Source organism: Xiphophorus hellerii, chromosome 8 (genome assembly GCF_003331165.1).
Source record: "Xiphophorus hellerii strain 12219 chromosome 8, Xiphophorus_hellerii-4.1, whole genome shotgun sequence".
In the NCBI taxonomy this organism is placed as follows: Eukaryota; Metazoa; Chordata; class Actinopteri; order Cyprinodontiformes; family Poeciliidae; genus Xiphophorus; species Xiphophorus hellerii.
In genome coordinates, this window is record NC_045679.1 from 20,241,160 (window position 1) to 20,260,649 (window position 19,490).

The window sequence follows — 19,490 nt, forward strand, 5'->3', positions numbered from 1 at the left end:
GCATGTAAGATCTGTACTTTGGTACTTTAGTGAGGCAAATGCACCAGTTTCATAAATGTCACCTAAAGTCAAATTCTTCAACATTCTTTAGTTAAAATGTAATTTTTGTAAAGTTGTTGCATACAGGATTTAAGCGACTTTCAAAATTGTTTTAATAGCTTCTTGCTTATAGTTTTGAAAGAGGCTTGCCTCCACATGTGCTTCCTCCGGGTAAAAAAATTACTATTATTGAAAACATCAATCGTTTAGCAAACAAAGTGAGGTAACTTAAGTTCCAGTATCAAAAAAAAAAAAAATGCTAGTTTACAGGCTTCCCTGTGACATGAAAGCAAACTACTGTTGTTGAAATGCATTTAATCATTATTTAACAATAATGTGACCTTTCCTTCGTTATATTGACCCCCAAGCCACTTAGTTCAGTCACGTCTTTGCACTTCATTATCATTTAAGTCACATTATTCTCTTTTTGCTGGCACTGAATTTCATAAAGTATGCAAATAGAGAGAAATGGATGTGTTATTATTGCGTTTAACCCAACTAAGACCCATCTCTTGGTGTGAACTAACCATTTGTTGCCATTTGGAGCGTTTTGTTGCACTGAGCTGTGGCTGCCGCCTGTGCCCTGACCGGGTCTGTCCGTCATCACTCTGATGATGTACAGCAGACATGTTAGCAGCTTCAGGCAGAAGTTGAACACACGAATCCTGAGGCCTGAAGACGAGAGAGAAATCAGAGCAGTTTCTCCTCGCTGCAGCTTCTACAAATGCTCGCAGTTGAACAGTTCTAGCCCAAAATGGTCAATTTTAATGCACTAAGAAACATTTCAGGCACATTAAAAGACGCCCCGCTCCACGACCCACTTACTTGATCTTTGGTTTTTGATGAAAAAAAGCTTCAGACGCTCCTTGAAGGTGTTTTCATTCACATAAAACTCCACCTGCACCCTAACAGGAAACAACAGTGACAACTGTCAGATGAGAATCGGCTAAAAAAAAATAAAAATGCAATGCACATGGATGGTTTTACTAAACAGAGATGGGAAAACAGCTTGTATATTCATCCTGCTGCTTTTCTAATCATCTTGCCTTAGGAGAGTTAGGTAATTATCTGTGTCTTATTTTCTTCCCAATTAAAAGGCGGGGTAACTGCAGATCATAAAATTTGAAATAAGCCATCAAAGAGCAGCTGTTGCAGCTCAGAGGAAGGATTTAGCCTGAAGAAAATTAAAAAGAAAAGAAAAAAAAGACTAATTGTTTTATTATGCAACCACTTACTTTATCAAGACTTCTTGAGTCAAGAGAACATTATTCGTTTTGCTTAAATCAGAAACTATAACCAGTTTTGCTTAGATAGTCGTTCAAAACAAAATCAACATCTACAAATGTAATAAAATTGCAATTTCTTTACTCCAGTATTTAAATATATTCTTACAATATATAGTTGACAAAATAGTGCTTCTTAAAAGTATTGGGATTTGATGTGAAAGGCAAAATATAAATAAAGTGCTTATATGGACAAGAAGGAAATTACAGGTTCCTGCTATTGGCTCACAGTGGTGATGAAGTGCAATGCAATAAGGTACAAATATTCATTTGCCCCTGTTAGTGTCATCTTCACTAATAATCTCACATGATAAGCCCAAGTAGAGATGGAATTAGGTTAAATTTGCATTATTATTATGAATGTTATTTTTGTACATTTCACTTATATTTTTACATTTCTTTGCGTTTGTTATTTTCTGGCTGTAAAACAAATTTCCCCTGTGAATGATAAAATTTATTTTTAAAGCATGTATGGTTTTTAAGCTGTTTTGCAAATTAATGTATGCAAATTGTAGCAAGCATTTGCATGATGGATTCCTCTACCCACATCCAGTGGCTGCAATTGCACCTGCAATTTTTTTGTGCATATTTTTTTTCCCAGATTTTTCTTTGCAATATGGAGACAGTAACTGAAAATAAATGTTAAAGTCCTGCCACAAACTTTGAATTGGATAGAGGTCTGAACTATTCTGACTAGGCTAGTATAAAGAATTTATATGATTTAATATAGACCGTTCCATTGTATGTACGACTGTATACTTACGGTCTAAATCTAAAGCTAAATTTCCTAAAAAGTGAGATGTCAAATCCCTAAAAATGTAATTGTTGCCAAAGACATAAATACTAAATTAATGCATGCTTCTCCATCATTCTGCCTTCCTTTTCACAAGTATGTGCCACGTTGCGTTGCCCTGTCATATGTCATAAGAGCCACACGGCCGTGCATCTCAGAAACAAAAGATGAATTCTAACAGAATTAATAAATAATCTCTTAGGAGAGAATTTGTGTGAGGGAAAAAGGCAAAGTGCAAACCTAAGAGATTAAAAGTGATTTAGAAGTGTGTGGGCGTGTGTGGGCGTGTGTGTCTATGAAGATTCTTCTACTAATCTAAAGTTTGAGCTTAAAATGACTGTCATAAACAGGGAGAATAATGCTGCAGTGTTGACTTGAAGGTTAAACTCTACTTAAGAGTGCAGAAAAAGTCCAACAAAGAGTGAAGGAGTGAATGAACATGTGAAAAGAGCAAAACCATCTCGACTGAAATGAGCAAAAACCCAGGGAGACAGAGAGCTGCTGAGAGTCCTACACATTGATCTCTGTCTGTCTCATTCCTCTGCCCACACATGTGCACATGTACGGAATGCCCCTTTATTAGCTCCCATTCCAATTATGAAGCTGAACTGGCCCTGACATCAATCACGCTGTGGAGTCACTTCAGTGTTTCAGGGGAAAATCACTAAAACAGAGAAGCTTACAGACATGGCCATTAATAAACCAAGATGTACTTCATGTTTAGCTTGTCAGTTAACCAGCTAGTCAAACGAAATACAACAAATGAATAATAGTAAATGATTTTTTTTTTTTTTATTGACTGGATTTCAAAAGAAATACAAGGAGAGCTTGAATAAAAGTATTCTGGGATCATCCAGGAAACTGAAAATGAACAAATGAGTGAATAATAATGGGAACATATGACCAGAACAGTAAATATGGTTTAATTAAAAATCTGCCTTTTTATTTTTACATAGCCAATAGAGTACCCAGACCTGAATCCTTTACTAAACTTGTGAGGTAAGTTGAAGTGACTCTGGAAAAGGTCAGTGATCCATCTTGCGGTTTGCTCCAACCTTGTAAAATGTTGCAGGAAAAGTAACATTTTAAATATTGTGCAGAATATTGACAGCATCAATAGTAATGCTACTAGTGAAAACGATGGTTTCTCAACATGAAGTGTCCCTCCTCTCAATAAAAATCTTCTAGTTAAGGCTGGATTTTTCTTAAATTGTCAAGGTGGGGATATGGTTTCGCAATAAAAGATTAATTTATTTTGAGCCTTTATATAACACCTTTACGAGGGCTGCAAATACACTAAATGTGGCTGGCACGGTTCATTTCAGCTTATAGGATAAAGTTGATATAATTATCCTGCAGCAACAATTACACCAATACTGAGCTGCAGCGCTAATTGCAGTGTGCATGTTAACGAACAAGATAAATAGATTCACTTAAGGTTATGATTCATAAGCATCTGGAAAGTTAAGCTCATTCTAACGGATTTTGAGCATAAACTTGTTAATCACATTTTTTTGTTTTCATTATTCCTTAACGACCAAACCCACAAGCAGCTGTGTAATCTATCTCACCTGGGCAGTGAAATGCCCAGGTGGACACCCCACGGTGTCAGTCCACAGAGCTCACCTCCACTATTTATTATGACATCAAACATCCTACCTCTGGCCAGCGTCACTACCGAAAACGTCCGACCTCCAAATTCCCACAGACGGACTGATCCAGGTGTGGACGATGGTTTCTGAGTCCATCCCGTAGGGACACCTGCTGCTGCGTCGTGCAGAAAGTCTAAACTCCTGCACTAAGCCTTGTTGACTAATGCACTCCCATGCAGATCTGAAGTAACATAGCTCGTCTCTGCTGGAAAATGATCACTGTTGAGCTTTTTGAGGGGGAAAAAAAAACACACACACACACGCACTTTGCCTGCCCCCCCCCCTCCCCACACACACACACACACACCCCCACACACACTGATTACAGCTACAGGGAGAGAATTTCATCTGCGCTGCATTTGCTCATTTTTATTTTGCGGAATGGGAATATTTTTAGAGTTGTATACAGTCTTTTCCCGCCCAGCTTGTGTGCGAACCTGTTGCCACAGCAACACTACCATGATAGGAATAACCGTATGTGATGGTGCTGCAGCATGGACTTCTCCAACAACACTGCAGCACCTGGAGAAACTGTAAACATTAGCAGTGAAACGCTGAAGGATAAAGAGAGACGCTTGTGTATGCTTGATCGGATTGTGTGCAAACTGCGATGGCATGTTGATTATTCCGACTTGGTCAATAAAATTCAGAAACCCATTTTTTATAATTTCATTTTATGTGTTTTTTATGCATTTGTCTTGCTAATGATAATAAAATTAAGGTCAATATCATCATCATTATTATTATTATTATTATTATTATTATTATTATTATTATTATATACTGTATGTTGTTGTAAATCTATATTTCCTCATTTACTTTCTTTTTGGGTATTTGTTCTGCCAATAACAGAAAGGAAGCAAAGTGCTTGGCTGTGCTGTTGATTTGTGGCTCTTCGAGCTCTAATGATGTGAATGGTTTGGCGAGAAATGACACCTGCAGAACCTGAAAAAGATCAAAGAATCAACGAACAAGACGGCTTCTGTCTAATTTCTCCCCGTATTTTTCTTTCCGTCTCCACCGAATAGGGGAGGGTGGGAAGTCTGAAGCGCTAATTTATAGATGACCTCCTCCATGAGTCAGTGCTTTTGAAAACACCGGATGAGGCCACTCCACTTGAACCTCCTCTCGCCCACACAGGTACATCCATTTAACGTGGCTTTTCAGGTTACATGTGGGCACTTCGCGCTGTCCTGTGACTTGTGCCGGCAAAATATGTGACATTTTCCGTAACTATATTTAGATCTGAGAGGCTTCCCCTTAGTAACAGGATAATTAAAGCATTAAAGATGGGGGAAAAAAACTGAAGCGCTGCCATTAAGAATGGCGTTTTAATGTTTCTCTTTGTATGGATTGACATGTTTTTGTGTAGCATGCCTTCACCTTTAAGAAAGGAACATTTAAACGATCCCTGTTAAGATGTGACCAGTGACATTTGTTTACTGATGACCATTGCAAATATAACCTGAAGCATCATTCAGCTCCTACAACATTATCGACTGGGAGAGGGAGACAGGTTCCTTGTAAGGGCCAGAGCTGAAAAATGATAATGAGACCTTGCACTGCGGTCTTCTTTATCAAAAAGAAAATTATTCCTGCAAGGACAGCCAGGTTAAAGGTCACCTTGGAATAAAAGCTCAGATCAGAGGTGGTTTTCACTTAACATTGAGAGCAATCTACTCTGAAGGCTTTTTTTTTTCTATCGCCACATGCAAAATTGCACTTAGTTGTTGCTATACTCCTAAATATTTGCTGAATATTCAAGCTTTCTAAAGACACCTCAAACAGGTACATCATTTTCACTGCTGCACTTTTCACCTTTTTCAGATGTAAAATATGTAATAAACCCAGAACTGCAAGTAGTATTTTATTAATCTCTTTTTCTGTTTTTATAGCTTGGAATATAAAGCTATCTAAAACATTTAGTATCTCGGGCAGGTCGGCCAGCAGGATGGTGTCGTGGGAAATAGCTACCAGTGAACCATCAACAATAAAAGGAAAGTAAAATACACTCATCAGTGGGACTGAGAGCTCATCAGCTGTATTGATTCAACCGATCAGCCATTCATTTAGCCAGTGACTCATGTTAAGCTGATTCATAACCAGGTGACTGATGGTGGAGCTTTGTTTCATCACCAAACCTGCTTTCAGTTGATAGAATTGCAAAAAAGGTTTTTCCAAATATCAAGTGATTATTTATTGCAGAGCATATGAACATTGACCCGCTCTGCTCCTTTTCCTGACATCCAGCCCAATGTCATTATCAATGAGGATAAACAGTGGGTTTGTTTGACCCTGAATGCTTTTCCTCAACCCTGTTATGTTGTGTTTTGGTATTAGCAATGGTTTACTAATAGTTTTTCTGTATTTGAACTACATTTCTTCTAGTGGAGTTAAGTTAGAAACATCGACTCCTGTTTCTGCTATTTTTTAAAAATATCCTTTCTTGTGTGTTTTTTATTTTAAACTTAACTTGTTTTACATTTGAAACCTGATGCTATCATTGGTCCTCCAACATTATTTTCTTCCACAATGTTCCCAATTTGGTCAATTAACTTAAAAAAAAACACATTCTTGAATGAAACTTTGTAACCCTTACTATTACAACAACTCTCTTGTTGGGGCCCAGATATCCTGTCAGACAATAAGGTGTCATAATTCTTGTATTTTATTTTTTTATTTTTTATTTTTTTAGAAGTTCAAGTAACAAAGTGACGCTATAACTTTTCTCTAAAGATTAATGACGTGTTATTCCTCCATTTTAGCTGGAAAAAGCGATCTGTCGCTGATTATTACAATGCCAATTATTTTTGCCATAAAATAACTGAATTAAAATACACAGTTTTGATTCTATCATCTTTGAAAGAATTATAGATTGCCTGATCAGAAACAACAAGGCAGACATATGGGGGAAAATATGACAAAAAGACAACTAAATATAACGTATTGCAATATGAAATGCCATCGCTTCTAGCTTTAAATACAAGAAAAAGGGAAAAAAAACTCTAGTCAAATGCATTAGTTTAGGTACATTCTTCAATTTCAGCACCATGGTCAGCACATGAAGCCTCAGTTCTAGATCTAAATTACCTACAATATGGATTGAATAAAATACACAACTGTTTAAGACTGCAAGAAATAGACCGGTTGAAAGAGAACAACTAAAGTAAAGAAGTTATTGTGCGGCCTTAAATGTCACCGCCATGGACAATATCAGAGGCACCACCCACACTTTAAGGCACTAACACGTGAATGCAGTACATTTCAAAATATACTTTTGATTGCTAAACGACTGAAAAGTGCTCCAACTAAAATAAACACAATTACCGTAGTAAACTGTACGTAAATCTCACAGTTTACAATGAGATTTCAGCACCATGGAGAACACAAGCACCAGCAGGATCCAGTGGGATTGAAGGCCAATTAGTGGTTAAATAAAATGAATAAGATCAACAACCACAAAAACTGACGCTGTAAGTGAATTCAAAAGTATTGTTTTCAAACCCTACTTTAAAATACCTAAAGGAACTACTGCTGCTGCTGCTGCATTGTAAACTCTGGTAAACTATTTAATCAGGAGTTTACGTTTAATTAATGTAACAAATGGATTATTTTCAATTTATGAACAAAACTGTGAGATTTTCTAGCTATTTTCTTCAAAAACAGATTTTCCCAAAAACACTTCCAGTTGTCATCGGCAGTTGTAACAGTTGCGTTAGTAATATTTGGTCAGACTGCGGCAGGTGTGGCCCTGCTCTGGAGTCTCTGTCTCTGCCTACCTGTCGTCGTTCTGGAAGTTCTGGTCCCCCAGCAGCAGGTCTCTAAAGCGGAAGCGGGGCGGCAGCGGAGGCACTTCGCTCTCCAACTGCTCCATCTTCAGCGAGGAGATGTCTAAGATAACTCCACTGCTGCGGCTGGTGTTAGTCGGAAGTGGAGCAGGAGAAGAGCTAGAGGAGCGAGAGGAGACAAGTAAAGAGGCAGAAGGGAAATAAAGGGCAGGGAGGAAAAAAGGGCTTTGTACAAATGGAGGGAGCTGGGATGGATGGAGAGGGAATGATGGAAGAAGCGCAGGAACAAGAAGAGAAAGCGCAGAAAGGGAGTGGAAAAGTGGAAAATGGTCAAGTTTTACAGGAATGCACACAAGTATGGTTTACAGAAGATCAGAAAACAAGCAACTAACAAATGTCTCTTCAAGCTATTATGCATACAAACTACTTGACACAAATGGGGCACATGCAATAAAAGACTGCAACTTAACACGGATCATTTAACATAAGAAGCAGAATATGAATGTGTTCTGGGAGTCCCAAAATTGGTTTTCTGCTTCATTTTAACAGATGTTAAAATAATATTTCAGACAAGTACAACATCTCTATCAATAAGCTGTTAGACACAATTAGTGTACAGCATTTTAGTTGATTGATTCCTAACAGGCTTTTAGGACTGAACTTTGACTGGGCCATTAAACTACAAGGTAACACTTTAATTGACGGGTTGTGAATAAGACTGTTATGACACTGTCATAAACATCACATAGCTTTTATAACATAAAGCTACATATTTTTTAAAGTTTAATCAGTAATACCTTTATAACAAATTTATGTCAGATCGTGATTTCTTGGTTAATGTCAAGTTGTCATAACGAAGACATTTTGAATAATGTCAACTTTGTACTAAAAGTGTCATGATTTACCGAATGACACTTTATGACAACAGTCATAAATATTCATGAAGACTTACTCATGTTCATGACAGGTGTTATGTGATGTTTATGACACTGTCATGACAGTCTTATTCACACCCCGTCAAATAAAGTATTACCAAATACATATATGCGTTTTGATATAAACCCTCCCATTGTAGCCCTTTGTGGTTAGAGCCGTTGTCCTGCTGGAAAAGATTTTGAAATAAAAAAGGATGTCTGTTAATTCAAGAAGCAGATTAAAGTGTATTTTTTAATTTATTTGCCTTTGCCAGCACGAATGGGAGTCTCTTACAGATGAATGGGTTACTTTTCATACTTGTTAAATAGCCAGCGGTGGCAAAAAAAAAAAAAAAGAATAAAAAAAAGGCATCTTTTTAAAAAAAAAAAATTGGCATAATGAGAGAAGAGCTGATGGTCGGTGTGAAGATTGGTGCTGCCTTCAGTCTCCTAGAAACGCAGACTGCATCATTCACAAAACAGACCGGATAGAGAGAAACAGAGAGAGAGAAAAACACCTTGAAACTCACATCGTGTCTCCATCGAGGGCTGTTTGCTGTAATTCTGCATTTAGCTTGTCAGAGGTGTTTCATAATTGATGAGTGGAATGTGTTTTCGTTGCGGTTTGGTAAAATACACTTTGCTAAACAAATCATCAGGAAACACTCTTGTCTCTTGAAGCACACTGGACTTCATAGGTGATTTAAGCATCATAGTGAGGACTGAATTTGTATTTGTATGTGTGTAAGATTCAGAATAAGAATACTTTATTAATCTCAGAAAATAACCAGTGTTGGCTAGATAGTTTAGAATACAGAAAATATAGAATTAAAAAAAGAAAGAAAAGAAAAAAGCAATCTATTAATAAAATAAGTTAAAAGTTCTCCAAGCATATTAACAATAACACGATGTTAAACAAATGTTTCTGGAGTATTTTCTCTGACTTTATTGCTGAAATATAACAAATGCTATAAACAGGTACATCATGATGATGCTCTTCAGTTTTAAACGTGCAATTGTAAAGTGTAATAGCTGTAGGCCGAGGCATTGAGCAGCTGAACAAATAACAGCGGGGACAGGTGAGTGCATGTGTGTGGATGGATGAACAAACAAACAGCGCACATATCACATAGCCACTGAAAAAAAAAGAAAAATCTTTCATTTTTAAAAAAATCTTCTAAAAAACCACACGGCTTTTTAATCTGAGTGTAACTTTTAATTATTAATTGGGGGGGAAAAAAGTCACAGGAAGCTTGAACTTCTGTCTGTGTCTCCCTTACCGTTGCTTGTGGGCGCTCACGGTCCCATCGTCGTTCACAAATGACTGATTCACGTAGCACTCGCTGCACATTTTGGCCGGAGATCCGGCGCTTCTGTCCGACTGGAGGGCTGCGGTGGCCGGCGTGGGGTCATGCACAAACTCGTCTTCCTGGGTTAATTGCATCGGAGGGCGACCTGCCAGGTAGGAGCGTACCCACGAACTAAAAAAATAAATAAATAAATAAAAGACGCTCTTGTAGAACAAAAGTTATCCCTCCTTGTACTTGCGCCTCTCACCTATGCAGGTGCATTTTGGAGGAGAGTGTTTTGTTTTCTCCACCAACGCACCTAAGAGGCTGCAAGCCAAAGTGAGGACTGTGTAATGAGGTTATAAAACTGACAAACTGAATGATGTAGGTGGGACTATTGAACGGGAGGCAGAAACCGAGGCTGGCAGCGTCACAGGGGGGGCGAGACGCGCAGGAGAGACAGGTCTGCAGCGGTGAACATGACAGGGTCCTCCTGCTTCAGCACAGGTGAAAGGGAGAGCAGCACCATCTGGTGGACTTTATGTGTATTACCACATAAAACATTCAGGTAGAATACAATAATTATGAATGAATAATTGCACATTTTCTCACGTATAAAAACTATTTAGATTATTATTGATTTTTAATCTTGAATTTGCATCACATACCTTCACGTGTCTAGTTAGTAAAATGGGTTTTGATTTAAGTCTGGGTTACCTACCATGTCATTGAATCTCCACCTAAACTTACAGAGAAATCAGAGCAAATTACACATGGTAACTTAGGAGGAGCTGCAGAGATCCACTACTCAGGTGATTCGCCCAGATTTAGATCAAAGCATATTCATTAGCCAGAAGGGCACAGGCAAAATTCAGAACAAATCATGAGACTATGTGGCAAAATGTGAAAATGTATGTTATGTAGACAATTTTCATCCAGTCCGACTGAAGTTCAGCTATTTTGCAAAGAAGAACGATGGAAAAGTTACATAAATCGCTGTAATAAAAAAAAAGCTGTTAGAGAAATAACAGCACAATTCCCTTTTTAAGTTTTTTACTGATAACTTTTTTCTCTTCACAATTATACACTACTTTTTGCTGGTTTATCACATTGAATTATAATAAAATATATAGAATACGTGCCAAAATTTGAAAGAGTTAAAAGCTTTTTGCAAGGCATTTATCTATTGCCAAAAAAGTGATCTGTTCTGCAAGTGCTCCAAAACAGACGCCACTGAAATAAATTGTAATGATGGGTACTTTGCTCAGTTGTATTACTGCAAAGTGGTTTTGAAATCACATTAGACCAAGCACTTAAGAAATGTGTGGAAATGGGTTTAGGCATTAGACAACAATAGTCTATAAAATGATGGTTCAAGAGCCTAATAAGAGCTGAAAAATCCAGACATTACAGCAACACAAACCTCTTGTTGAACCCGTGTGATTGACACAACCTAATTGATGACGGAGGGCTGATTCAGGGCTGATTCACCAATTTCACATTTCCTCCTACTTTCTGCATCTTGTCAATCTCAGATCCTCCAACCTTTAGAAAATATGAAGCCAGTATAAGAACTGTCCGTTGTAAAAAAATCAACTGGTAGAAACATCTGCAGCATCACAGAGTTTAACAAGACACTCTAAAGCAAGAAAAATTCCTAAGTTTTTGCTTTTACATTATGAGAACAGATTTAATTACAGGGAGGACACTGTGACCTCGGTGAAAAAGCACAAAGAAAAGCATCCTGCACGGTTTGTTCTTTTTCTTTTCGTCCCTGTTCTGCCTTTTATGAAGCGAATGTCAGAAATCGAATATCAAGTAAAAAGACTGACGGGATATTTTTTTCTGATGATCCGATGGCACACGGAGGAGAAGACGTGGGTGAACTGATGAGTCACAGGGGACACGGTGACGTGAGGGTGCTCGTGAGTTTCAAGCTTATTATGGATGCTTGAGGTTGAGTCAGAGCTCACAGGAGAAAAGTGTTTTTGTTGTTTTAATGCTGTGGCGATGGAAGGATGTGATACTCCACCTGCAGACACGTTTTAATGCAACCAGTGGATGTTGGAGCCATTTTGCACTTAGAATGACTCAATAGAATACACTAATTGCGTTTTAAAATGATCTAGAATGTGAAACGCTTAAAAATATTATCTATGTCACAGAAAAGACTACATTAAAGTACCTGGAAGGCTTAGATATTTAGATATACAGCTCTAACTTCTAAACCTATATATTTTATACCAGATATATTAATAATTGCACCAAAAAGGATTCAACCCCATCAAATTACTGTAGGCCAACCTGTAAGATGTTCAACCATCAGTTATTTACCATAAATAGCACTTAGTATCAATATTTAGTAGCAAACTCTTTGGCTGTTATAGTGAAGGAATGCTCCACTGTTGCAGCCATGATTAATGGCCAGACTGCAGCTTCTGGGAGGCCTCCAGAAGCTGCAATTAATTAAAGTAGGACTTAGTGCTGAACTTTAATCAAGTCCTTTTATCTAACCATTTAAATTGTTCCCCTGTAATTAGTTCTTTTTTATTATTTTTTATTTTGCATAAAAGGACGAATATTTTGCCCTTAGTCTTTTTCCGCAACCTGGGAATCATTTTACTGCATACCAAATATTTAATCAATTGATTTGTGTTGATGGTACATAAAGAATATTTCATGTACTTGACTCTTAGTGTCTTAGTCTAACATTTGAAGAGAATATATAAAGTGCCTCAAGACATTTGCATATCATTGCACATTTATGCAAATAATGTGCCATATATACACAAACGAAGACGGTCGATTTGAGCAGCTTTACACAACTATGTATTTTCTCCATTTTATTATCTCCATCTCATCTAAAATATTAAAGTGCCATTTTTTAAAATCTAATATTAAGTCACTGAAAACTCAACAGGAAAATACATCTTGATAGTGGGATTGCTAGAAGCTGCAGCATTTCTGAAACATGAGATAATTTAATTTTGAACAGACAAAGGTTTAAAATAGAAGAGACTGCTACTGTACTATATGCTTCCATTTGGTAAAGATTCTCATTTTAATTTAGAAGTACAAATATAAATAATTTAGCTTTAAATCATTTCAATTCTGTAATTTCCCCCCATGGGGGATTGATAAAGTTATGTCTTATCTTAAAATTGAAATTCAAAGAATGTTATTTTGAATCTCTCAAACCAAATTTATTTGTTCTTGGTTTGTTTTTCTATACAGGAAAGGTAAAGAAATATATATTTGTAAACATTTTTTAAAAAATCACTGACACAAAAAGAAACATACCTTTGGAGAGCAGTGATGTTGTCATAAGTTCAAAGTTTAAAGTGTAGAAAAAAAACTGAACAATGTGTCTGGATGAAAAACTTGTAATATCTGACATATTGTAGGGTTTATTGCTTAACTAAGTGGTTAAAAACATGAAAACTTGCTCTTTGCTTCCCTGCTATTACCATTTTAAATTTATAAAGTCATTCAAGTACTTTTACTCCAATTATTTCATTAAAGTATCTAAACAGCTTCAATGGCTAATAGTCTTTTATTTGTAATATGTTATTTTCTCGGGATTCATGGTATGTCTGCCAATTTAAGCCAAAAAATCTGTTATTTTTTAAACCAAATAGGTATCAAAATGAGGCGTTTTGTTAACAATGAATTCAGCAATATTTAAACAATAAAGCCTAGTATGTATGCCGAGGAATTAGTCTGCTCCTTCTGTGCTGACAGAGGCCACAGCCGATACGTAGTAGGGTCCTTCACTCAGATATGTCTTCAGGCGGATGTAGTTTTGACTGCCCAGTATTTCTGATGCTGTAGATGAGCCCAGAAGAGATCCCACCAGTTCAAATTTGGCATCTTTCGCCTCCTTTGATTGGCCAGTTGAGCGATCCAAAATGAACTCCATGAAACCGGGACTGTTAACCATCATCTTCTGACCCCACGGCTGGCTTGCAATGGCCTAAGAAATACACACACAAACATGGTTTTAATTATCACCGTCTGCTCTTGTGAAATAATGGTATAGTTCTTCAGTTTTTAAGGTAATGAATGTGTCAACAAGTAATGATGGTGGCTATTTACAGAGAAGATCCTCAAAGCCCCGCAGTGCAGCTCTGGAAAAGGCTGAGTGCTGATGTTGCGAATCATATCCATTGGCTGCTTAGACAGAAGGTGGAACCAGGACTCCGTCAGGGACAAAAGGTCATCTGTTTGATGCTCCGGCTATAAAAAAAAAAAAAATGGTAGAAACTCATAAAAATGTCAAAGTTTAGTTGATTAATTTTGTGTATTCAACAGGATCACAGTAACGTTTGACTAGATTGTTTCTTTAAATACCTGAAGGGTGAGCAGCTGTGATATGGCGTCCAAGCTTCGAACTCTGAGCTCAGTAGCTCCAGAACCAGCAAGTTGGCTGATTCTCAAAAACACAGACTTGAAGTTTTCTCCTGATTACAAAAAAAAACCCAGTAGTAATAATTAAGAACTTTGTAGACGACAAAAGATGCTTATGACTCCTCTGCTTGACTGAATAATTGATTTAGATGTGATCTCAGATGACCAGAAAACCTCCCAAAAAATCACTAATTGTAAATAACAGAAAATTATAAAAATGTATGTAAACATTACAGTAACTGGTCCTTTTATTTCAGGCTTTACAATTCTTTTAATACCAAACATTTATTGTAAAGCCTTTTTTTTCTCTCTGCAGGGTGGTGTATTTACATTTAGTTTTGTCCTGCTAATAAGAGTTATTATTCAAACAAGAATTTACTGAATTCCCTTGGCCCACTCCCATGAGTGATTTTGGAACACATTTGATCAGTGAAATTATGGAGAAGGTCACAAAAATCCAGACCTACAGAAATCACACCTACCCATCTTCTGGAGAACCTGTTTCCCCTCAACTGTAGAACCAAGTAATCCCAAAGTGTCCAGGGCCACTCCGATCATGACGGGGTCCGAATCCATGCCCATGTCGAACACCTTGTTTAAGAAGATCGGGTAGGATTCACAAACCTGCTGGGGGCTGTCCGTAATGGCCAGGTTCCCAAAGAATTTCACCAAACCTAAATCAGCAGCATATATACAGTATATAGTAAGGGTCACAGTTCTGATTAACATTTCCTGAAAAGTAAAAACAAGTTTCAAACTGCCCCTATTAAGTCAACTAATTAAGTTTTTTTCAGATAAGAACAACAAGGACAAAAAAAAGCAAAACCATCATTTTAATTGCTGGTACTGAATTGTGAAAGTAGTTTTGAAAACATGTTCACCTGGAAGGTAGAGGGAGGAAAACGGGTCCATATCGGCTCCTCTGATCATGTTGGAAATCTTATCCATTATGCCCTGCTGGGCCAAATACTGGCGACCATGCTGACTGTGAGCCAGAGTGGTCACCATCTCAATCGATGTGGCCCTGATGGGAAAGACATGAATAAAAATAGTCTCTACGAAAAGCATGGGAACCCAGTCAGAAAGAAGATAAACAAACATGATATGTATTTGTTTTTACTGACACAAAACTGTCGCTACCTGATTAGGACATCGTCTCCAGTCAGCTCGCTGAGCAGCTGGGAAATGAGGCCGCTGTTGGCACAGTAACCGAGAGAAATTGGAGAAAAAGATGAGATTTCAACCACCAACTGCAAGCAGAAAGAAGAACGAGAGGAACTGGTCTTATGACAGGTTTTTGAAAAAATAAAAAATTAAACAAAGTGGAGAACACTTATTTTGCAGCAATCATGTTATTTCACTTGATAAGCAAACTATTTTCATGCGAACAAGTAAAAGTAGATGTCAATGAAAAAGGAAACATTCATACAGTCATCTAGTATTTTAAGGAAAAAATGAGGGAATTTAAATCACCTCATATATTCTGTATCTGATTATGTCGTTTTTGCCCATCACTTCCTTCATGACTTCAAGGAGATCACTCTGAAATAACTTGTCTAATCCAGGCTTAGAGTGACTTATTTTAGAAAGGGACTGAATTGCCTGGAAGAAGAAGAAGAAGAGAAAACACGACAACAGTTATTGCACACCATGTAGGTTGGACGAACTGGAACAAAATCCTTTCAATGTCTAAAATTTTCACCTGTTTTGCTACAGCAATTTTCTCCTCACCGATGCAAAGGATCACCGCCCGTAAAATGTCATAATTGTTGAGGATTTGCGTGACAGCCTCTGGGTGCTCCACCACCCTGCCAATCTGAAAGGAAAACAAAGGCTAATGTAATATTTGTTTTACTGGCTGCTGTACGTGTCCAAACTCCCTACCTGTGTCAAGGCCAATATCTTCACTGTGTCGTTAGGATGGCTCAAGCCCTCTTGCAGCTTTTCTCTGTAGTTCTGCACCAAATGCAAAGGACTGAGGGCTAGTAGGATGCGTTCAAGAATGTCCACACACAGATCAACCTGCTCCCTGTGAACACAGAACATATTAATAACTCAAAACCTCTGTAACAAATGGTTTACATCAGCAACTAACCGTCTGTTATTAAATCCACTTTATCTTTTCAAAGTCATCATAACGTATTGGTGTATCCAATGGCTATTTACCCATTATATTTCTTAATGGATGCTTCAATTATGACGCAAATGTTAACTGCTCCTTCAACTCTGGATATTTCTTACAACAAACATTTAGTTCGTATAGTAAATGTTTGTGCCATTAGATCTAATGCTGAGAGACAGACTCGCAGTAAGTCTGAAGTTGCAAGGTTAACACCTATAATGGGCATCACTGAATTACGTTTAAAAGTAAATTAAATATCCACCCCCACCTCACTACTATTTGTGATCTTTAGCAAATTGATCACGGTATTATTCTAATTTATCTCTAATTGGAAAGTTAGACCAAACTCTCAAGGTTTAATTTTAATAGAAAAATTATGTGTATTCTTGCAGTTGCTCAATTTAAGGTACAGCTGGAAAATGTTGGAATAGAAATTCAAATGAATCTGTAAAAAAAAAAAAATCTTATGCATATTACTTAAAAATATGTCTATGAGTTAAACAGGGCTGGTACTGCTAAAAAAAAACAACAACATTTTAGTTTCAGAGAACACGACTGAAAATAAACTGAAGTAGTGCAGCATTGTGGCCACTTAGCATGCTGACAACAAGCCTTAGTTGCATGCTAGGATACAGGAGAGGTTAGCTAGCCTCTCCTGTCGTTATCCTTACGGTTATTCTAACCCATTAGTTGTTCAAGCAGCTACAGAGCTGAGTAACACGCTCTCTGACTCAGCAATAAAGGGGCAGTCGTCGAGTTTAACAGAGTGCAAACAAGACTGGGACACAAAAACAAACCTTTCATTAGTGTTCAGCAGAGAGAAAATCACATCGAAGCGCTGTCCGCTCAGGACGTCTCTCAGGGCGCTGACTGGAATAGACAACAAAGCAGTTTTTAAGCTCTGCAACTCTTCAATTGGGTCTTCGACTCCGGATATTTCTTCCAGCAAACTTTGAATGGTGGCTGCCATGATTGTGTCTGTTTGGAATCCACGACTTCCGCTTCTTCTTCATGTCACATTAGCCTCACACGACAAGGAGCGCATCACCACCACCTAGTGGACTAAGTGGGAATAAAACACCCTTGATTACTTTATTTGCCTTGCTCGACTGCCTTCCTTTCTAACTTATTTACTATTGAGAGACATTATTGCACCATATAACACCAGCCACAATTTTATGCTTTAAAGATTGTTGTTTAAACAAAAATAACTCAAATAAAACAAACAAAGTTACTGAAAATACATTTTTCACTCACTCCTGCATTAATCACTTTTTTTGTTTGTTTGTTTCTTACCTTATTTCAAAACTTTACTTTCAAGCATAAATAGGGATTAAAAAGTACATATAAATTTATATTTTCTGTACAATCCATTTATCCTATTGAGGGCTTGTACAGCTTTTACCATTAAAGAGAGTGAGAGACTATTATGGTCACAGATTTTGTAATTTAAAACTCACTGCGATCAATGTTTTTCCGTAGTGGGAGGAAGTCATGTATTTGGAAAAGCTGTTGCAAGTAAACACTCAACTCTAAGATTTAGTTAGGAGATGTTCCATGAATCAACAGTGCTAACAACCATACCAACACAGTTGACTCTTAAACTACACTCTTAAAATACTCAAGACATCATGGCCTGTGGAAGTATTGCTGTATCAGCATTAGATTGAGTGCAGAATTTGCACTGGTCACAACTTTCATATGGATTCTCAATAAATGGTTTTAAAGACCCATCAACTGTGTTTTGCATTGGGCCAGAAAAAACATTTGACTAGAACTTGATTATGTCCCACGGTACCTGTAAAACTTATCATCTCTTCACATCCCTCCAAAGTTTCAATAATAAAGTTTTATAAGTTACAGCTTTTCTAATAATTGAATTCTTTTCCAGTTCCTATATTTTTATTTTAACATCTGCAACATATTGCTTGGAAAATTAATAAGAGTCCAGAGAGGAAATATTATTAAAATAATGTTACCTACATATTACCTAATATGTCAAGCTGGTCGATAAAATTTTAAGAAAGGTTCACCTTTTGGAGCTACTGTTTAAACAGTCAGTAAATTAGATACACTCTTCTAAATGAGGACGTGACCACAGGGTGCAGAGTTACATGTTTCTTAAAATCATCCTACAGCCTGTTTTGTAGGCCAAAATGTTCGATTTTGGTCTCATTTGATCAGTGTATCTTCTTTTACAAGTTTTTCTTATGCGTGTGTATGTAGCAGGTCCTCCAGGTGCAATAGCTCATTTGGCTGCTTCTTTGATTACTGATGCCTTTGCACAATGTATCAGTCCTGCCGGGTTTGCAGTTGAGCCTTACACTTTTCATCTTCAATGCTTTTGATATATTTTAAACTCCCATGGTCACATGAATTAAAACCCAACTTGGTAGAGACACAAACTTTAAGGTTATTACGAGTAAACTCTTTCCACATGTCACTGAATTAGTATGCATAATGTAAGATGGACTCCTCGAAATCAAGATCTCAGTTGGGAACAGGGTGCACAGTTACATGCGCCTTGGGTTTCATGAAAGTGGAAACCCTGTGTGATCAGCTGTTATTGTTGTAGAGCCTTCTGCCGTGGCGGGTCCAATCATCACTTACAGCTAATAAACAGATGAGCAACGAGGCTTTTGCAGCAGCTGTCATGCAGGTACAAACTATGTTTTTTGAACTCATAAATTTAAATTTTGTTAAAGTTTCATATACTGCATTTAGAATAATTCATACTTTTCTTGACACTGCAGTGCTATTTGTGTAAGCTGCGTACCCATCAATGGTGTTTCCTCCTGTTCAACATCTTGCTGTTCCATGCTTTGCTGTTCGGGGCAGATTTTGTTGAGGAGTACCTCCTGCAGCCGTCCCCTGTGGTTTACACTGATGGTATGGTTGCAGACGTGAGGGAGAGAGCAAGAAAACTGGACTTGAGCACCATAAAACAGAAGGTATCCAGGGATTATATAATTTCTAATCCCGATGCCTGCAGAAAACCTGACCTCTTCCTCCTCGCTCTGGTCTTCAGCTCTCCGGCAAATATCACCCAAAGAAATGCAGTGAGGAGAACGTGGGCAAACCAAACACAAATTCAAGAATCTCCCATTAAGGTACTCTTCTTCACAGCATCAACTGAATCTTCTACCATCCAACAGGATCTCATCAAAGAGTCTGAACTTCATGGTGATTTGATCCAAAGCCGT

General features: G+C 37.6%; 3 protein-coding genes across 12 annotated transcripts in view; 1 reads left to right on the forward strand and 2 right to left on the reverse strand.

The window, feature by feature from the left end:
* kcnt1a (potassium sodium-activated channel subfamily T member 1a) overlaps positions 1–10,123 on the reverse strand; it is a 32,068-nt gene extending 21,945 nt beyond the window's left edge. Inside the window, exons 1-4 of the mRNA XM_032570868.1 lie at positions 9,750–10,123; positions 7,547–7,714; positions 865–944; positions 567–711 (exon numbers count right to left, since the gene is read on the reverse strand). Of these exons, the coding sequence (XP_032426759.1) occupies positions 567–711; positions 865–944; positions 7,547–7,714; positions 9,750–9,913 (557 nt within the window). The 5' untranslated portion in view covers positions 9,914–10,123. The remainder of the gene's footprint in view (positions 1–566; positions 712–864; positions 945–7,546; positions 7,715–9,749) is intronic.
* LOC116725013 (neurogenic locus notch homolog protein 1-like) overlaps positions 1–19,490 on the forward strand; it is a 247,010-nt gene that overhangs the window by 69,803 nt on the left and 157,717 nt on the right. The window lies entirely within an intron of this gene.
* Positions 12,935–17,319, reverse strand: psmd5 (proteasome 26S subunit, non-ATPase 5). The gene is made up of 10 exons (XM_032570881.1): positions 17,085–17,319; positions 16,050–16,194; positions 15,868–15,981; positions 15,639–15,767; positions 15,306–15,415; positions 15,047–15,189; positions 14,648–14,839; positions 14,109–14,218; positions 13,854–13,994; positions 12,935–13,731 (listed from the first exon to the last, which is right to left on the reverse strand). Exons 1-10 carry the CDS (start codon positions 17,255–17,257, stop codon positions 13,474–13,476), a joined length of 1,515 nt encoding a protein of 504 aa, XP_032426772.1. The 5' UTR covers positions 17,258–17,319; the 3' UTR covers positions 12,935–13,473.